The sequence below is a fragment of the Sus scrofa genome, chromosome 6 (genome assembly GCF_054392235.1).
Source record: "Sus scrofa isolate SSC_HxYL_T2T_F1_AM1 chromosome 6, Sscrofa_HxYL_maternal_Yorkshire_Landrace_v2.0, whole genome shotgun sequence".
Lineage (NCBI taxonomy): Eukaryota > Metazoa > Chordata > Mammalia > Artiodactyla > Suidae > Sus > Sus scrofa.
In genome coordinates, this window is record NC_139388.1 from 4,723,174 (window position 1) to 4,742,054 (window position 18,881).

The 18,881-nt window shown below is 57.1% G+C and overlaps 1 protein-coding gene across 1 annotated transcript in view; it reads right to left on the reverse strand.

The window, feature by feature from the left end:
* CRISPLD2 (cysteine rich secretory protein LCCL domain containing 2) overlaps nt 1–18,881 on the reverse strand; it is a 63,136-nt gene that overhangs the window by 20,677 nt on the left and 23,578 nt on the right. The window contains exons 5-12 of the mRNA XM_021093723.2: nt 18,065–18,180; nt 14,269–14,369; nt 9,147–9,290; nt 7,493–7,553; nt 5,747–5,813; nt 5,147–5,277; nt 2,609–2,652; nt 575–647 (exon numbers count right to left, since the gene is read on the reverse strand). Coding sequence (XP_020949382.2) covers nt 575–647; nt 2,609–2,652; nt 5,147–5,277; nt 5,747–5,813; nt 7,493–7,553; nt 9,147–9,290; nt 14,269–14,369; nt 18,065–18,180 — 737 coding nt within the window. The remainder of the gene's footprint in view (nt 1–574; nt 648–2,608; nt 2,653–5,146; nt 5,278–5,746; nt 5,814–7,492; nt 7,554–9,146; nt 9,291–14,268; nt 14,370–18,064; nt 18,181–18,881) is intronic.

Genomic DNA, 18,881 nt, shown 5'->3' on the forward strand with positions numbered 1-18,881 from the left:
TAGTTCTCAAGTCACCAGAGAAAATATCACGGATCAAGCACAGGAATCAGCTGATTTCAGGGGGACAGGTGGCATCTCGCTTCCAGAGTCCTGCACTGTTCTAAGACGCTAAGGATGACAGGCCCCGAGGTCTGCCCAGGGGTCTGGGAAGAGCTTGGTGGCAAAGGAGGTCACGTCTGCAAGTCCAGTGGTCCCTCCTGTGAGTGGAGGTGACAAGAGGGGCGAGGCCACCTTCTCAGTCACGTTCCCCAAAGTAGGACCCCAGGGCGTGGCTGCACACCCAGAAGCTTCTAAAGATGCAGCTGCCTTGCTGGGCCACCCCAGAGCTGGCGGTTTGTTCTTTTAACACCTCTCAGGCGATTCCACCACGCAGCCAGGATTGGGGGGGGGGGGGTGTGCGGGGAGGTGGGGGGGGGCTTGACTCAGTGCACAAAGCAACTTCCTGGGCGGACACGGGCAAGGGCCACATCGAGACGTCAGCTGTGCTTGGCTGCTTGCGGTGACCCCCGGCCAAGCCCGGGGCCTTCTCCTCTCAGCCCCGATGGTTGCAACTCTAGACACTGGGGAGCCTTACCTTGGGCAGTGGGTCCCCGACTTCTCGAACGGGCAGAGCTGGGCCACGGTGGTGTAGCAGTCCAGGTCCTGCACTGTGGAAGGGAACACACCAGGAGAGCCCTCAGGCTACTGGCCTGTGAAATGGGCTGATGGACAACCAGGTCCTAGGGGTTCCTTGGGCCCCGAACCGGGATGGGAGCTGGGCCGAGGAGCCAGCAGGTGCCAAGCCCGAGGGCTCCTGGCACCTCCCATAGGGCTGCCCAAGGAATGAGACAAAACCGAAGGCCCAAGTATGTTTACGGGTCAAGGGCGTCATCACCCTCAACAGTTTCTCCAGGGACCAGCAAACGTTTCATGTGCATCACGCTTCGCCCTTTGGGATTCTCTTCCTCTGCTTTATCATGCTGGACCCTCAGGGCAGGGATCCTTCTAATTAGACAGGTGAGGAAACGGAGCCCCAGAAAAGCTAAGAGACCCCTGTGCCCGCCCAGGACACGGGTCCGCTCTTCACTCACACCCTTGCTGAGGGCAGGTGACTCTCCTTCCAGGTCACGGGTTGTGTTTTAACAACGGATGCAAGAAAGTGGTTCTAATACTGGCCACCTAAGGTCTCTGCCAGCCTGAACCTGTCCACCCCGGGGCTCTGCTACCTCTTTCTTAAAGAGCCAGAGACTCCATAGTCCCAGTTCTGTGGGCCCCATGGTCTGTACCACAACCACTCAGCTCTGCTGCTGTAGCAGAAACCCGCCACAGACAATGGGGAAGTGAGCGGGCGTGGCCGAGTGCCGATAAAGCTTTATTTATAAAAACAGATGGCAGGCAGGATCTGGCCTCGAGGGTTGTCGTTTGCCCAGCCCTGGTCCAGCCTGTCGCCTGGATGGGTCAGGGATCTTCGCGGCAATCCAGCAAGGGAGAGGTTTAATGCACCGAGGGGCTGCTACCCAGTGGGACGCGGGGAGATCATTAAGTCAGGTTTACAAGCCCACTTGAAGGCACAGGACTGTCTTCCTGGTACATTATTATTTCAAAAAAGATCCAGTTACCAATTCTATTTCGATTTTACAAAGCAGTGTATATATTCCTAACACAAAGGGAAAAGCAACGTTACGGGTATCCACCAAAATGCTCAGAGAACTTATCTCTGACTGGTGGGTTTAAGTCTTCTTCTTCTTCTTTTTTTAAATAATTCCTTGTATTTTTTAATGATTTTTATTTTTTTTCCATTATAGTAATTCCCCCTGTTTTTAAATTATCTGGAATAAATAGGCATTACTTTTGTGATAGGAAAAAAAGCTGCCTTGCGTTGTTATAAAGATATCTAACCAGATATGCTTGCATTCAGGGCAAATAACAAGAGGTGCTATCCCCAAGGAAGAAAGGGCCGGTGGGCGAGCTTCCAGGATGGGTGGGGGGTTGCTGGGCAGTTTGCCCCTGTGTCTCTGCCTGCCTGAGATTAGGCCCGTCAGGTGCCCAGTCTGGGCAACCGTAAGCCAGACCTGCACTTCCAGGTACGGCATGCTCCCCGACGACACATCCCACTCTGTGGAATGAACGCGCCACGGGCAATATAAAAAGCTGGGCCAGAGAAGGCAAATACGGGCCACGTACTTCCCCATGCTTCCCTCTCCTGCCCGTGGCAGACATGGCTAATCTATCTAGCTCGGTTTTCTGCTGAGCCCAGGATGAGGGCTCAGAATCCTTCTCAACACGATGCTGCAGGAAGCCCTATCAAGCAACAGAAACCGACACTCCCTGTGCAACCTCTTGGCTCCTCTAGACCCAGGCATTCGTATTTCTGGGACAGTCAGCTGGGAACCCAGGCCTGTGTCTCAGGGTTAGCAGTCAAGGGCCGATGGCAAGTTCAGATATATTTAGGAACTAGTTAAAGGATCGACCCACCCAGGGAACCCCAAACCGCCTTTATAATGCTGAGAACAGCAACGTTAGCGGGCATGACACACATTCAATTGGTGACGAAGGGGAATGAAATTTCCAGGGAAACCCAAGATAACCGGTGCGTCACGGTCCCACAGGAAAAGACGGGCCAGCTTACCTTTCACTTTGGACACCGTGAATGAGCTGGAAGCCTTGTATTTGCTGCGGAAGGAAACACGAGGTGAGTGCAAACAGAAGGGCTTCAAAGGCGCACGCGTGCTCTCGCGCTTATTTTATCTGCAGCCACAACCTCACATTGTTCTGCTTGTTTTCCATCGGCCTGCAAGCCCTGGGGAGAGTCTACAGCGGGATCTAGACTGAGAACGTTCTAGAGTGGGGCTCGCTCATCATTTCGTGCCAGGGACCCCGCCTGCAGCCTGTTGAAGCCTGTGGACACCACCTCGGGATGATGGTTTTTAGCTGCGTATGATAAATTTAAACGATTAAAACTAAGAATACTATTATTAATATCACTATCAAAATATTAGGCCGTACTTGTGTTACAGTGACAGCTGTGTCTTTTCACTGACACATGAAAGCAGAATCGAGAGGAGGCCTTCGGACCTCGGCCCTTGGGGGTCATGATGGCAGAATCTGTTTGGAGATGCCTCCAGCAAGGGGACTTCCGCTCGTGAGAAAGTCACCAGCCCTACTAGTGTTCCTTAGGTTTGAAGCCAAGTCCAAACAGAAGAAAATACTACTAAGGTTAGTGACAGGAAAGCTTTCGTTTGCTTGGCCATCACATTCACCGACCCCCCTGGGGTCTAAGACGTGAAGCAGCCCACTGTGGATGCGAAGGTGGCCACTGGAAGGGACCGCAAGTGGCTTTAGGACAAGGGTCAGGCAGCACAGGACCCGAACCTTCGGCCAGGCCCACAGCTCCACCGGGGCCGGCGCTGTGCTTAGTCAAGGCCAAGGTTGAGGCCACCCAGACGATCTGTCCGTGAATATTTTCTTTGCTTTCGTTTAAACTTCCTTGCTCTCTTGTTTACATAACCCCTCAAATCCCAGCTAAGACAGAAAAGGAAGGTTGCAACACGGCCCGAAGAACCAGGCCCTTCCAAGCAGCATGACTCACGGAGTTTCTGAAACGTTCTAAGTGGCCTCACCACTCGGGTGGGAAACGCTACCTTGTTTTCTTTTGTTTTAAATAAATCTCAGCATTTTCATCTTATTTTTTATTATTATTTTTCAGTCTAAGGACTGAGCCTCAGGCCGCAGCAGTAAAAGCACTGAGTCCTAACCACTAGACTGCCAGGGAGCTCCCAGGACATGCTACCTTGTGACAGTCACAGGAGCATCTGCTGGGTGGGTGACTTCGTTGCCACAGACCCTGGGATGGGCTCTGACATTGGGGCTGGGGGGTGGGGAGAGTCCCTGACACGCTGCCCCGTGGTGGGTTATGGGTGTCAGCCCTGGGTCCTATGTGGCCCTCATTTCTAAATGTCACCCAGAAGGGATGAAGCACCAGCCCAGGTCATGCCCAGGGAGGAGGCAGAGCCACGTCGACTCGACTCCAGACCCCCCTGGGGCTCCACCAGCTCCCGTCACTTTAGGCCTTGGAGTCCACAGACAGATGAAGACACAGCCTCCTGGGCCCGCCAATGCTCCCCCAAAAGTCAGAATGGCGAGCACGGTCTGCCCTGTCATCCACCCACATACCTGACACAAAAAACACCTTCCAAAACCAAGCAAGTCTGTCTAACAAGTGAGGAGCCTCACTCCCGGGAGGTAAGAAAGAGTTCCGGGAGTTCCCGTGTGGCGCAGTGGAAATGAATCTGACTAGGAACCATCGGGATGCGGGTTCCATCCCTGGCCTCGCTCAGTGGGTTAAGGATCCAGTGTTGCCATGAGCTGTGGTGTAGGTCGCAGACACAGCTCAGATCTGGCATTGCTGTGGCTCTGGCGTAGGCCAACAGCGACAGCTCCGACTAGACCCCTAGCCTGGGGACCTCCATATGCCACGGGTGCGGCCCTAAAATGCAAAAAAAGGAAAAAAAAAAAAAGAGAAAGCATTCCAATCAAGAATATGAGTTAGCCTACAAAGTCATACCATCAACCGCTACTGAGTGTTTGAAGAGGTCTCAGTGACTCCCGAGGGAGAATATTCTGGATTCAGAACTCACAGCAGCCTGCAAGACGGTGTGCTTTTGAAGGTTAGATCCTGATTATCTCTGGGAAGCAGGACAGAAGACCTTACTTCCTTGTCTGTCTTTCTATATTTTAACGGCTGTGGGTCCATTTTATAACTAAGCACAGTGTTACTAATGGCAAATATGCAACAAACTTTCCTAAAAGCTAAAAAAAACAAAGCTCAACCCCATTAAACACACACACACACAAACCCACTTGAACGAAACGGGCTCGGTGGCCTAGAGGAGCGATTCCCGAGGGACGGGACTGCGTCCTCTGCATTGTGCTCCTGCTTCTTTCTATCGTTCAGTCCCTTCCAAAGTCTCAGCCACACCCTCAGAATCAGAAGTTTCCAGGCATTCCCTGGTGGCCTAACAGTTAAGGATCAGGCATGGTCACCTCTGTGGCACAGGTTCGATCCCTGGCCCGGGAACTTCCGCATGATGTGGGCTCAGTCAAAAAAAAAGGAAAGAAAAAAAGAGGGAAAAGACATTTTCAGGAGCCCTGGTCAAAGCAGCGTTACCTCAGAGACTGCACGCCGTTTCTCTCGGACTTGACGAAAAAGGGGACCTTGCCGTTCCTGGTGACGTCCACCAGGCCTCCCTTGTCGTCCAGGATGCCGTAGTGGATGGCGGCCCGGCAGATGCTGGACGCCTGCGGGGGCGGGGGGGGGGGGGGCAGGGCCTAAGTCCCTCTGAATTCACCTTTGTCAGCGACCTTGTCCAGGAAACACCCAAGATGTGTGTCCTCCACCCACAAAAAGCCCAAACGGCGGGCCAAGGCTCCCCCCACCTCCGGCGCCCCCCTCCCTCTCTGACGCGTCTTTGTTCCCTGGGCGGCTTATCTTTAAAAACGCATCCGAGGTGCTGTGCAAACTGAGAACGGGGACAAACAGCCCTTTCTCCCCACGCAGTGGAGCATGTGAACGCTCAGGCTGGGGGGGGAGACTGGCCCTCCCGCGGGCCGCCCCGGTTCCCGAAGGTGGCTTCGCAAGTTTGTGACCCCGGAGACGTACGTGTGGATCAGCGCTACCCAAAGGGGCGGGCGCGCAGGAGCGGAAGGAAGAGCTTTCCGTGGACAGGAGTCCACGCAAGCCGCTTAAAGGAACACGGGCCAGACTCACGCTTTCATAGAACAGAGTCCCAAAGATCTTCGCCCTGTTGTGCAGGCAGCCGGCTGGACACTGGTACCTGGTGGAGAGCAAGCAAATCACGTTCAGAGATAAACATGTTGATGGACCCTGACCTTGAATCTACCGGGCTTTTTCCCCTTTAGCAGCTCCGTTATCACATACAGAAAACGTTCAGGGACCGAGCGGCCACTGTTTCTGAGCCAGTCACGACAGAGGGGGATGGAGCTCCCGCTGCACAAAAACATGTCACCATCTCCATGTTGCCAGCACATCTGGCGTTTCTACAGCTCAGGAATCCTTATGAACCGACAACCCAGAGCCTCTGTAACTCAGGCACCTGCCAGAAGGCCCAGCCTCGACTAGGCGAACAGACCACCAACTCTGTGGGCAAGAGACAGCTGGTACATGAGAGCACCTGGGGGAGTTCCTGTCGTGGCGCAGCGGAAACGAATCTGACTAGGAACCAGGAGGTTGAGGGTTTGATCCCCGGCCTCGCTCCGTGGGTTAAGGATCCAGCATTGCCATGAGCTGTGGTGTAGGTCACAGACGCGATTCCGATCCTGCATTGCTGTGGATGTGGTCTAGGCCGGCAGCTGTAGCTCCGATTTGACCCTTAGCCTGGGAACCTTCATGTGCTGCAGGTGCAGCCCTCAAAAGCAAAAAAAAAAAAAAAAAAAAAGCACCTGGGGACAGACACCTTGTCAGTTCCTTTAGGTTCTGTCAAATTCAGCTCAGGGGGAAGGCCTGAGATCCTCTCGGAAAACTTTTCCAGGAGACTCTTCTAGGCTCCCGGGTTTGATGACATATATGACTGCATATTAGAATCACCTGGATGGGCTATAAAAACACACATGAACCCCCCAAACCATGCATGGGGCTGGCGCTGATCTCAGAATAAAAGCAGCATCCCTGGGCAGAGGGCCCTGAACGGGGATTTTCTGGGTCCTCCAGATGATTCTAACGTACAGTCACTGTGCTGGAACCGGCATGTCGGCTGAGAGAGGGCTGGTGATGCCGCCAGCTACTGGTTACACTGAGGGGAGCCGGAAGGCAGCCATGAAATCGGCAAACTAGCCATTTTCCTTTCTGAGAGCCACTGGGTCAAAATACGGAGGGTTCGTCTTCGCTGTTGTCTCAGGATGCACCTCCCAGGGGCCCCAGGGCGGGCCGCCTCCCCTCCGTAGGCCTGAGCCTCTTAACTGGAGGACGTGTCCTGGTAGGAGGAGACCCAGAGCTTGGGCTCCTCTAGGCCACAGGGGAGCAGCTGCTGGTGGTTTCACCCCTCAGGGCTCATGGGTAATTTCTGGACACATTTCTGGTTGTCTCAACCAGGGAGCACTGGTCTCCAGTGGGTGGGCCAGGGGAAGCTGGCCCACACCCCGTAACACACAGGACGGCCTCCCCACAAAGACCTGTCGGCCGTGAATGTCAGTATTGCCACAGGGAACCCTGATCTGAGTTGACAGCCACGGGTCATCTTTGTGTGCCAAGCTCTTAATAAAAGGCTCGGCCAGAAGGAATTTGGGGACGTTAGCCTGACAGGTGACACGAAGTGAGCAGGATCCCTTCCTGCCTGGCCCAAGAACTGTGCTAAAAACAGAGAGTGGCATTTCTGTGGGTTTCTTTCTACCCGTCTCGGGCCGGGTGGTTCTCAGCTGACAGATCTCAGCGTGACCCACGACCCAGAGCAGGTGCCTCGAGGGCTGCAGGCGGGCAAGAGGGACGGGCAGCCCTTACCTGTTACACGTGGACCCTTTACACTTGTCCTTCATCTTGGTGTCACACTTGATAACTTGGGCTGGGGAGAAATGCAGAAACACACGTCACAGCGAGAAGGGGGAGAAGATCCCACTGTCTGCTTTGAGGAACTTTCTGGAATGTTCTGGAATTGTTCTGCAGTGGCTGCAGGCGTAGGGTGAGGTTCAAATCCCAGAGCCACCTCTTTCCAGAAGCCCTGTCTCCCTGGATACCTCACTCACCCTCCGAGGTTCACCTTCTGCTTATTAATGGGGACAAGCACAATGTCTACTTCCAGGGGTTTCTGTGACCCCTAAACGAGAAACTCAATGTAACCCCAGTGGGAGCCGGCACGCTAAGTGCCCCGTGGCCTCACAGGGCTCTGGAGGGCGAGCCTCGACCCATCCGGGAGGCAGGGACCCAGCCACTCTCCGAGTGCCATCTCCCCGCACCAGCCAAGACGACTCCGCCAAGCCGTCTCTTTTGGTTTTTTTATAGGACATATCAAGAATCTTGGAGCAGTGTTAGAGCTTGACAAAAAGATGTATTATTTTGTGATTACTGGGAAAAAAAAAACCAAAAATGGAAGCATTTGGAACTTCTGGACAGATGAGAACATCGATGTTTCCTGGTTAAGGAAACACAGGCTGACAAAACAAAAAGCACCAGGAAAGGACATCTGAAGGTCCCAGAGGATGGAGAGACTCGTGGGGTGGGGAGCAGGTGACAATGCAGCAGAGGGTTTTTGAGAAGGATGGGCATGAGCTGGCCCCCTACTCAGGGGCAGGTCCAGATTGATGCTGCTTAAGGTTTGGAGGGAAAACAGAGGCAGCTGCAGGCAGAGAGACCCTGCCTGGTGCCATGTCTTAAGAAAATGCCTTCCAGAGCCCCAAGCCTTTGGTAAAGGCACCACATGCACACAGACACCCTAGCAGGGGTGGGGGACATGGGACAGGCAGTGGGAGGGCAGAAAGAAGCAATCGTTGGGAGGCAGAGTATCTTGGGAGACCAGGGAGAAGAAAGTGGGACGGAGGTGAGCGTGAGGACACTTGGCATCTGGGGCCTTCCAGAAGCCTCGGGGAAGACATCCAAGTCCTTGCCTTAAGGGGTCGGTTGGAGGCGACTTAGCGAGGATCTGAAAGTCCAGGGGTGTCTCGGCTAACACTGGGTGACCCCACTGCTGTAAATAATCCTGGCAGCAACCTGACAGAGGAATCACTCTGCCACTTTACGGACAAGCACATCAAGTCTCAGAGCCAGCTGCTGGCGGGAGTCACAGGGCTGGCGCATGGTGACCACAGGGGCTGGGCCCCACGCTGCACATTCACTCTCCCTTAGGGAGGCTGGTACTTCCAAAAGGAACCCAATTTCAGCCCAGGTCCTCTTGCAAAGAACAAGAGAAGGGCTAAGCTTAAAACACCTGCCTGGGGGGAGAAGGCCACCCAAGCACAGTTCCTCTAATGCGTGCTTTTGAAAGGACAGCAGATGGTGCTTTTGCAAGCTTCACCCCTGCCCCCCCACCCCCCATCCCCACTGTTTGTCAACTTGGAGACCTCTCCACCCACCAGCTCCCCTCCTCTGCACCCCCCCCCCAGGGAAACGGCCACCTTCGGAGGCGGCTGGCAGGGCAGGCAGAGGGCAGAGCCCCACTCACTCATGTAGCTCACGGCCGGGGCCTTCTTGGGCTTCGTGGGTCTGATCACCCTGGGCTGGACCCAGACGTGCTTCTCTTCGGGATTGGGAGCCGTTTCCACCTCATTCATCTCGTCCGTTTCAGGTTTCTGGTGGAAGGTCTCCTCTTAATAGTGAAAAGGGAGAGAAAAGAAACACGCTAGGAATCGATCAACAGACATTTTGGAAAAAAAAGAAAAACGAAGAAGAAGAAGAAGCCATTTGGAAACTAAACGCGTTGGAGGTTTGGTTTCACAAAGGGTCATTTCAGCGGCAAAGAGAAAGTTACATTTCAGAACTGAGCTGGCCAGGTGGAATTCTACCAGCCCAGGGGCCACGGACGGCTCTCTGCGCACTGTGTTTGCTTTGGACCCCGGAGCCGCTGGGCTGGCCAGAGGGTACAAGGCCCCGCCGCCTGCACCTGGACGATCAATGGTCGCTTGTCCCATCTGCGCCTGCGCGCCACCCTCTGCCCAAGGAAGCGGCTTCAGGAAGCTGATCCCAAACCATCGCTGTCTCCCCCGAGATCCCTGGGACCCCAGGTTCTCGTGGGGGTGGGGTCCCCTTCCTCCACGTGCCATCATGGCACACGAAGACCCCCGTCGGTGCTCTTGGACCCCACGGCCCTCACCACCAGGTCAAGCTGCTCTCTGTTCCATCCCTGAGGGGGCATGATCCTGGAACCAGCTCAACGCCTTTCTCTGCACTGACATTGTAAAGCCCAGTAACCCTGGAACCATCACCTAGAATGAGCCAATGACCTAATGCCTGGTTTAAAAAAAAAAAAAATTAGTTCACTGGGTCCCCATTCTTCTCTACCCAAAATATGTTTCTCCAACCATGACCTGCATGTTTCAACCCACTCTTAAGTCACTGAACAAACTGCATTTATTAAGCATCAGTTTATTTACCTTCCAGTTTTCATCGTGAACGTCAACTATGAACTACTCGCTGTCATCTGTCATTGGGCCACCTGGACACCAAATCATAAATTCCAGCCAAAGCAAAGCAGAGCACTGCTGCTGGGGTTTGCCTGAGTGTCCTTATCAAAGGTGAACTGTTGCACGTCTCCACGGGGGGTACCCCAGCCCGCTCAAGGATCAGAGTTAGAAGCCCCTGCCTTCTGAGCCCCTCCAGTGAAAAAGGCGTGTGCGGATAAGGACGGTTTCAAGGAGCAGGAATGAAGTGCTCTCCTGGGCCTCTTTGTGTCAGTGGAGCAAACCTCCAGTCCCGTCAAGCATCATCAAGCCTCCAGCCTCTTCCCGGTTCTCCGTAAGAGGAACCGCTTTTCTCCAAAGGCAGCCCGAGAGTTCCGTGTGGACAGCCATCCAGTGGAAGGGTAAACGAGATCCCCTGGGAGGCTCTTTGAGGCTGGGCTACTCTGCAGCTCCTTCATGGGCTGAGTGGTCACTGCATCCCCCCCCCAGGCGAACCCTGGCCCAAGAGGAGGATGGACAGGGCTGATGCCGGAGGAGAACCGCAATTCTGAGTCCCAAGTTCATTACCGGAGCTCACGGGCCACCATGTCCTGCTCCTGGGCGGTGGCCTCGCCACCACCAGCTGCAACCTCCCCGAGGCCAGCAGCCAGCCTGCCTCACATCCTATCCTGTCTCCACTGAGCCCCACACATGCTAGGTGCTCAACACTGCTGGACAAAGGATGAGCAAAAGCCCCAAAGAATTCTTTTGGGGAAAAAAATTCTCCCAGCCAAATTTAAAGACACTCGGGAAGGGAATTCTGAAAACACCCTCCATAGCCAAGCGCTATAGGCAAAATCTTTACAAAGACCTGGGGCTTGCGAACCCCGCTGGGGACGCAGCGGCATCTCTGGCCAGTCTTCCCGTCAATGCGGCTATTCAGGTTTGCCCTCCACTGAAAGCCAGAACTGTCCCTGGAATAAGCTGGGTTTTCTTCCACTGGCCTTTAGGGTTTTAAACCTCATAATCGCGGCTTTATTTAGCCCAACATAGCTGGGTGATGCGGTGTGAAGCGTTTGGGGGCTCACTATTTCAGAAAACGGGCAGACAGCCCTCGCCCTCAGACACACACGTGGGAAGCTGAATCCTTACCCAGAGGATGGGCTGTATTTGAGGACATCCTAATTAAGCTCCCCTGTGCAGACCAGCACAGGCCCTGGGGAAATTCCACGCCCAAGTTCACGGCAAGGTTACTCTGCCATGGTCCAGCTCCAGGCCCGGGGTCCCGGGCCCAGGGCACAGCTGCCTCGTTCTGCAGACTCCCACCCATTCAATAAGCAGAATGCGTAAGGGCCAAGCTCTCCTGTTATCCTCTCGTTGCCCTGGGAGACATGAGCGGCCCCATTTTGCAGACAGGGAAGCCGAGGCTCAGAGAGGCTGTGTGACCTGCCCGTGCTTACCCAGCTGAGAGTCAATCCACCTTTCCCCGAAGTCCATGCCTTTCCCTGCCACCCAGGGGAAGGCTGGAGGGATGGAAGCTTCTCTTATGGTCTGGCTTTGTCCCTGCTCCATCTCCATTATAGGTCAAGGCCTTGCCTAGGACCTCAATAAACGCTTATTAAGTAGCTTATGCAGATAAGCCGCTTTGCAGGAGACTTTCTGCATGGTTAGCTCAGAAAATCAGGATACCTGCCAAGCAAAGTTGGGTATTTTCCACCAAAAATAAAGAATCAAGTCCAGGAGGCTTTGCCGGGTGGGTTAACCAGTACCCAGGCTATCTTTGGGTGCTTTGCTCTTTGAAAATGACCCTCTGTGGATATTGGAGGTCTATTTCTTCAGACAACACGTGGAACACACCAGCTGCGTGCCCCCGGAGGCCCCACTTTGAACGGGCAGCTGTAACTACAGGCGACTCAAGATCAAGGGGGCACGAAAAGCATGGAGGCAGGTGCGCTGCCTGTCTGTGGAATCAGGGCGGTCTCCCTGGAGGAGGTGCGACACCAGAGCTGTGTTTCCCAGGAAGAGAAGGTGGGATCTGGGATCTAGGCTGGGAGAGGGGCCCCAAGCCAGCGGATGAGTGCGGTCAACCCCCGCCCCCGCATCTCCAGGGAAGGAACGAGCTGTGTTCACGAGGTACGACCCGACCTGCTGAGCCCACAGCCCCCTCGCTGCATCCTCCTAACGGGTGGCCCGCGGGAAGACCCCATCAGCACCATGACAGAGGGGGAGCCCCAGCTCAAAGAAGGCAGGCAGTGTGCACAGCCAGGACCCAAGATGCCAGCTCTGCCTGCCTGCACCCTGACAGCCTGCTGTACGCACATGCTGAGCCTCCCCACGAAGGGAGACCTGAGGGGGGGCCCCAGTGGGCCCCCTTCCCTCCCGGTCCCCAGATCAGCACTCAGGATCTGACAGGGGACCTGACCCCCTCGGGGCCACCAGTCAGTGGCCACAGGACCGGCCTGAATGGGAATTTGGGGAAGGGTCTGACATGCCTCGAGGGTCAGCCTGCCTTCTTCTCAGCCCTCCCAGGATCCCAGGGGCTGACGCATCACCCCATTTTCACACTGGAAGACGGAGGCTCAGAGACATGAAGTGACCTGCCCGGGCTCCCACTGACGACCGCGCAAGGTCAATATTCCTAAAGCAGGGTGCTGGGCTCCACAACCCACGCTCGTCCCACGAACCCAGGAATCGGGTTGGGGCCTCCTGGGAATATTTCAAGAAAGATGGGCATGGGGAGCCCCATTTCAAAGACAGCGAAGGGGCGTTGCCTGACGGGGTGGGGGAGCAGGAGAAATGCCATTTACCAAACCCTTACAGGGCCCCTGCCCCATGGCAGGCACTGCGGGGACCTGCCCGTCACTGCTGGGCCTCCGGCCCCAGTCTTGTTATCACACTGCCTCGTGCCCCGAGCCTCTGTGCAGGCCGCTCTCCCCTCGCTCATTTCGAGGCTCTGTCCTCCTTCTGAAGGGCCACCTGCTGGGAACCCCTCCCGCCGTAGCCCCTCCCCAGGGCAGCGGCCCCGTGGGACTTCAGGCTCCTGAAGGCAGGACCCTGCCCATCTGGGCCCCACCGTCACCCCCATCCGTATCACCTAGCAACGTCCTGGCACGTGGCAGGTGCTCAATACATGGACACACAGGCATTGGCTCTCGCACTTGGGCCTGAGACACGCTGTGGAGACGAGTCAGCACAGCCACTTTGCTGACAGGTACAGTGAGCACCTGGTGTGGGCACCCGCCTCACATCAGGCAGAATCGGAGCCGGCAGCCTCGTGCCCAGATGTTGGGTTGCCCCCCCCGACCCTGGAGTCCCCGTGGAGACTCACCCACCTTGACTTATGACCAGAGGACCAGCACCGACGGGACTCAGATCCCCCCACTCTCGGATCCTGCTTCTCCCTCCTGCCCTGTCCCCCGCCCCCCGGCCCTGCCGGTGGGCAGATCGGCAGCGAGCGGCTGGCCTGAGAGGGTCTGGGACCCTCCTCTCCACTCGGAGCCCGGCTGACCGACCCCACGTGCCCCCCACCCCCAGGAAAGGCCCAGCCCTCCTGAGGCCCCCTCAGCATCACGAGACCTGACGATGAGGCCACGTGAAAACACACACTCAGCCACCAACACCGGGCCCGTGGCCCAGCCGTGCTCCTCCAGGGAAGGAGCTCGAGGCAAGGGCCCCAGCGGTGAGGGGCTCCCCGCAGGACAGTAGTGGGTTATTTACAGGGGCAGGGAGAGAGTAGAACTGACCTGAGGGGCCCACAGACAAGGGGTGCCAAGTACACAGCTGCTGAAAGCGCTGCTTGGCCTGAGCTGGGGGTGGGGGCCTCGAGTCGGGGGCTGGGCTGGGCGTGCTGCCCCTGGGGGTGGCTGCGGGGACAAGGACGGGCGTTGGGGAGGGGTGGGCTGACATCAAGAAGACAGCCCGGCCTGCAGCTCGCCCGGAACAGCCGTCTTTCAGCTGTTTTAAATTCCTTCTTTTTGTCTGTTTCATACCAAATTCTGAGCACCCAGAGGGCAGGGTGTGTCTGGCCGGTGCGCCCACGGGAGATGCCCGGGGTGGTGGGGGGGGGGTCCCAGAGGCCGCTGTCCCCCAGGGAGCAGGAGGCCAAGGGCGGGAGGGACTGCGGCTGAGCGGCTCTGACGCGGGAGCTGGAGGGGAAAGACGGCCAAGGGCTCCGACGTGGCGTCCTACCTCGGTAACACAGGTTGTTCCTGCAGCCGCCTCCGTAGCTGGGCGGGCACTGGGAGCAGGGCCGGCCGGTTTTGTAGGGGGCTTCTCCGATCCAGTTCCCCCTGAGGACAGACCAGAAACACTGTCAGGGGGCCGCCACTCAGGCCTGGGCGCCCCCCTCGCCTTTCTGGACCCTCTCGGGGCCTTGAACGCAGTCAGGCAGGAGGGAAGGTGTGACAAGGGAAAGGCGCCCGCCCTGAGCCCCCTGTGCACGGCCCAGAGCACTCTAGAAGAGCCCCGGGCAGAGGCTGTGAAGCATCCGTCTCCCCAGCACCTTGGTCCTGGGGCCCAACCAGGACCCACACTGCTCCCCGACAACTCTGAACACTGTCTGCACCCCCAGCCCCAATGCCCCTGCGCTGGGAAGCTGCTGGAATCCCCTTTGAAGCCATTTGTCAAACGAGTCAAGGTCGCCTGTTCCAGGGCGTTCCTTGCCTTCCCCGGGTCCTTACCACATACCTGCCGGCTCACTCCAGCCTTCCAGCGCCCAGGAGGGATGTGCTGGAATTCAGTCTTTTTCAGAAGAGGACACTGAGGCTCAGAGAGGTTACGGGATTGCCCGAGTCACACAGCAAAGGGATGGGAGGACGACGATTTGAACCCAGGCTGTGGGGCTCAGAGCCGTGGACCACGCTCAGCTCCAGGGGCTGGGACCGAGGTGCCCTGGGTACCACCCACCTCCCTGTGAAGTTCCCAGGGCAGGAAGCAGAGGCCACGGGGTGGGACTTCTCCAGGAGCCAGGTAGCTGCTGGGGAACGGAGTCCCCAAGCCCTTCCTGTAGCACCTGGGCCTTTGGCAGCACAAGCTGGAGTGGTGAGTGTGGGGGACCAGTGTCTAGATTTGTTCTAGAAACTTCCCTCAAGGTCGCCCCAGCTATCCACGTGCTCACTCAGGAGAGAGATTCAAGGCCAGGCCGCGGGGCCAGGCGGTGAGGGGCAGGCTCCCCGTGCTGGGTGGGCCCCGCCAGCGCCCCTCAGCCCTGAGCCATCTCCTCCTCTGTAATGGGGTAACGGTGGGGGGGGCCTAAGACGAAGGGGGCGCTGGGCAGCTCCTGGTGAGGGCCACACGCTCTCTGAGCGTTTCCTAAATCAATCGGCTCATCTGGGCGGTGTTTCTGACAGCTTTTCACGGAGGCTGGGGGCTCTTGCCAGAGCTGGCTGGGCAACAGAGTGCAAGAAACACACTCTTTGCCCTCGAATGGCTTAAAACAGCAGCACGGCAACACCCAGGGCCACAGCAGGGTGCGGGCGAGGCCTGGGGAAGGTGGGCAGGGGCTGTTATGATCCCACCCACAGACGCAAGATAACACCCACGCCGGGCTGCGGCCCCCACTCTCTGAGTGCCTCCTCCCGGAAACCGGCTGGTGGGCCCGCCCCCCCCCCCAATGGACCATCGCCAGGCAGACCCAGAGCGCCCTGGCACCTGCCCGGTCACCAGGTGGGCTCAGTAGGGTTACTTCAGACCCCTTGGGCTCCCAGACGGGCTCCTCCCCTCCCCCCTGGCCAAGTCCACCAGTGTCTGTAGGTCGCACATTTTCTCCAAGACAAGCCACACCCCGCACACAGCAGGAGGAGCCACTCTCAGGCTTCGCGGTTGTGGACGCCAGCTGGGAGCCAGGCCCTGGCCCCGCGTCCTGCAGCCTCTCCACCAGCCCCCAAACGTGACTGCCCTCACACCTGCGAGGCCATCAAGGCCCAGGACCGACCCCCACCCACCAAAGGGATCGGAGCCCAGACACCTTTCCAGGGCCCACCCTCTCGGCCACTGCCCCCTGCATGGCTGGGGGCTCAGACTTGAAGAAAGAGGCCGAGGACACCACAGAGCCATTGAAAAAAAAAAAAAAAACATCCCCTGAACACATGACACCACAGACGAACCTCCCAGCTCTGGCGCTGAGAGGCAGTCGTGGGCATCAGAGGCCGTATCTGTCCATTCAGAGGAGCGGCCAGACCAGACAGACTGACCGATGCGGAGAGAGGTGTCAGAATCCTGGTCGCTCGGGCGCAAGGGAAGCCCCGCCTCCAGCCCGGGCCCGGGATACTCCCTACCCTGACCTGGGGGTGGTCGGATGGGACATACACACGCAGGGCGTGTGCATGCGCGTGCACGCCCCCCCCCCGCTCCCACTCAGAGGTGGAACCCTCACTCGGGGGTGGCTGCATTTGGAGATGGAGCCTCAGAGGAGTCGAAGGTTAAATCACCAGGTGGGACCCTCCTCCGATAGGATCAGCCTCCTTCTAAGAAGAGACGAGCCGCTGGCCCCTTTGTGTCTCCCTCCCTCCTCCTCCTCTAACACCCCCCCCCGCCGACACACACACGGAGGAGCCACCCCCAAAGGCGGGGGTGAAGGCAGCCCTCTGCGGGCCGGGAAGAGAACCCTCACCAGAAACCAGCCCTGCTGGGCCCTGCCCCGGCCTCCCAGCCTCCGGAGACGCAAAGGCCTATTGTCGGGCTGCCCCGTGTATGGGCTGTTTCGTTACAGCAGCCTATGCTGACCCGGTATCTACACGTGTGAAAATGGATCGAGCTGTGCACTCAGGATCCGCGTCTTCTGCTGTACACAAGTCACCGTGTTGGCAAAGCAAAGGGTAGGGGCTGCATCGGGGGGAATGGGATTCCGACCGGGCCTTCTGGTGTCTCTCTGAACATAAAGCCTGGAGCCAACTGTCCCTCGCTCCCCCCTGCTGCTCTGCCAGGAAGGATTCCCCCCACGGAGGGCCAAGTTCTTGGGCTTCCATGGGGCTGGGGACCCCATGATGACATCACCGCCGCCTCACCCCGTGGGCTGCCGAGGTGCTGCCCCCGCAGCCGTAGGGATGGTTTCCCGAGAGCTGCCGCTTTCCTCCCGACCTCATCCCCACCTTCCCACGGCCGCTCCTGGCCCAACCCAGTAAATGAGGTCAGTCCTGCTTCCTTCAGTCACTGAGAAAATATGCCTCAAGGGCCCACCGCCTGCAGGGCCCAGGGTTAGGACGGCGGCCAGGCCCGTGGCCGGCGTGCAGACCACAGGCTGGAAAGTGGGTGAGCTGTTCTCTGAGAATCAGCACATGTTTGTCTGATGAGCAGCAGAGGTGAGAGCACAGGGCTAAGCGACACAGCGATGATCTCAGGATGCTGTGAAGAGGAAGAGGGGCTACGACATGAAGGCCTGATGTGGCCCCTTTGCGGAGGGAAATATTCAGGTGCACAAACTAAGACCGGCAAGAATACCTGTTTTCTAGGGTGCTACCCGCTGCATGCTTCCAGAGAAAAAGAATGAACTAGGGCAGACCCCACCGGGGGCCCAGCCAACGGCTATTCCGGCTTCTGTCTGACTCAGGTCGCCCAGAGGATGACTCGCAAAGCCAGTGGGGTTCACTTCATTGGCCTAAGCCAGGGGGGGCAGTGTTGTTCTCCCTTGTCCGTGAATGGTCTCCTTCTGGCCAATGACATAAGGAGAAAGTGGGCCGGGGTGAGAAAAGCCTAAGAAGAGAGCCCTTTTGTATGATTCTCCTCCCTTTTGTTTGTGAAGATGTGAGGTCCTGTGCTCTGCAGCCATCTTGTGACCACGAGGCAAGGAGCGGAGAGCAAGAAGACAGAAAGAGCCTGCGTTCTCATTGACACTGCTGAGCTAGGAAGCTAATCTAGGTGCGCCAACCTCTAGAGGCCTCGTCACGCGAAAGAGTGAAGAGACTCCACCATGCAAGGTGGGTTTAGATGGGTCTTCCATGACTGGAAACTGCACCCAAACCCATAAAACCGGGTCCCTTGTTCTTACTTTGGAGAGTAATTGCAGACGAGGTAGACCGCGTTCTCCCAAACATCTCCCCAGACGTTCATCCTACGGCAGGTGTTCACAGCACAGCCGATCTTGGTGGTGGTGGCCCAGACTATCTGAAAGGGTGACATCCACACATCAGGGCTCAAGGGGCAAGGCACACAGGGTGACATAACCTGGCCTGGATCCACAGGGTGCTGGCAATAAAGGGCTGTGTGTGGAAGGGGTGAAGCACCCGATTCTTTCCCTAACCCGTGGAAGGTCCATACATTTGCTTAAAAAACAATAGGAGCTCCCGTCGTGGTGCAGTGACTAACGAATCTCACTAGGAACCATGAGGTTGCGGGTTTGATCCCTGGCCTCACTCAGTGGGTTAAGGGTCCGGCATTGCCATGAGCTGGGGTGTAGGTCGCAGATGCGGCTCGGATCCCCCGTTGCTGTGGCTGTGGTGTAGGCCGGCAGCTACTGCTCCGATTAGACCCCTAGCCTGGGAACCTCCATATGCCGCGTGTGCGGCCCTAGAAAAAGACAAAAAGACAAAAACAAAACAAGACAAAAACAACACCAGTGGAGTCCCTGCTGCGGCTCAGTGGGTTAAGAACCCAACTAGTACCCATGAGGATGTGGGTTGGATCCCTGGCCTTGCTCAGTGGGTTAAGGCTCCGTTGTTGCTGCCAGTTGTGGTGTAGGTCTCAGACGTGGTGGGTTTAGAGCCAACATGCCTGTGAGCTGTGGTGTAGGCTGGCAGCTGCAGCTCCAATTCAACCCCTAGCCTGGGAACTTCCATATGGCGTGGGCGCAGCCCTAAAAAAAAAAA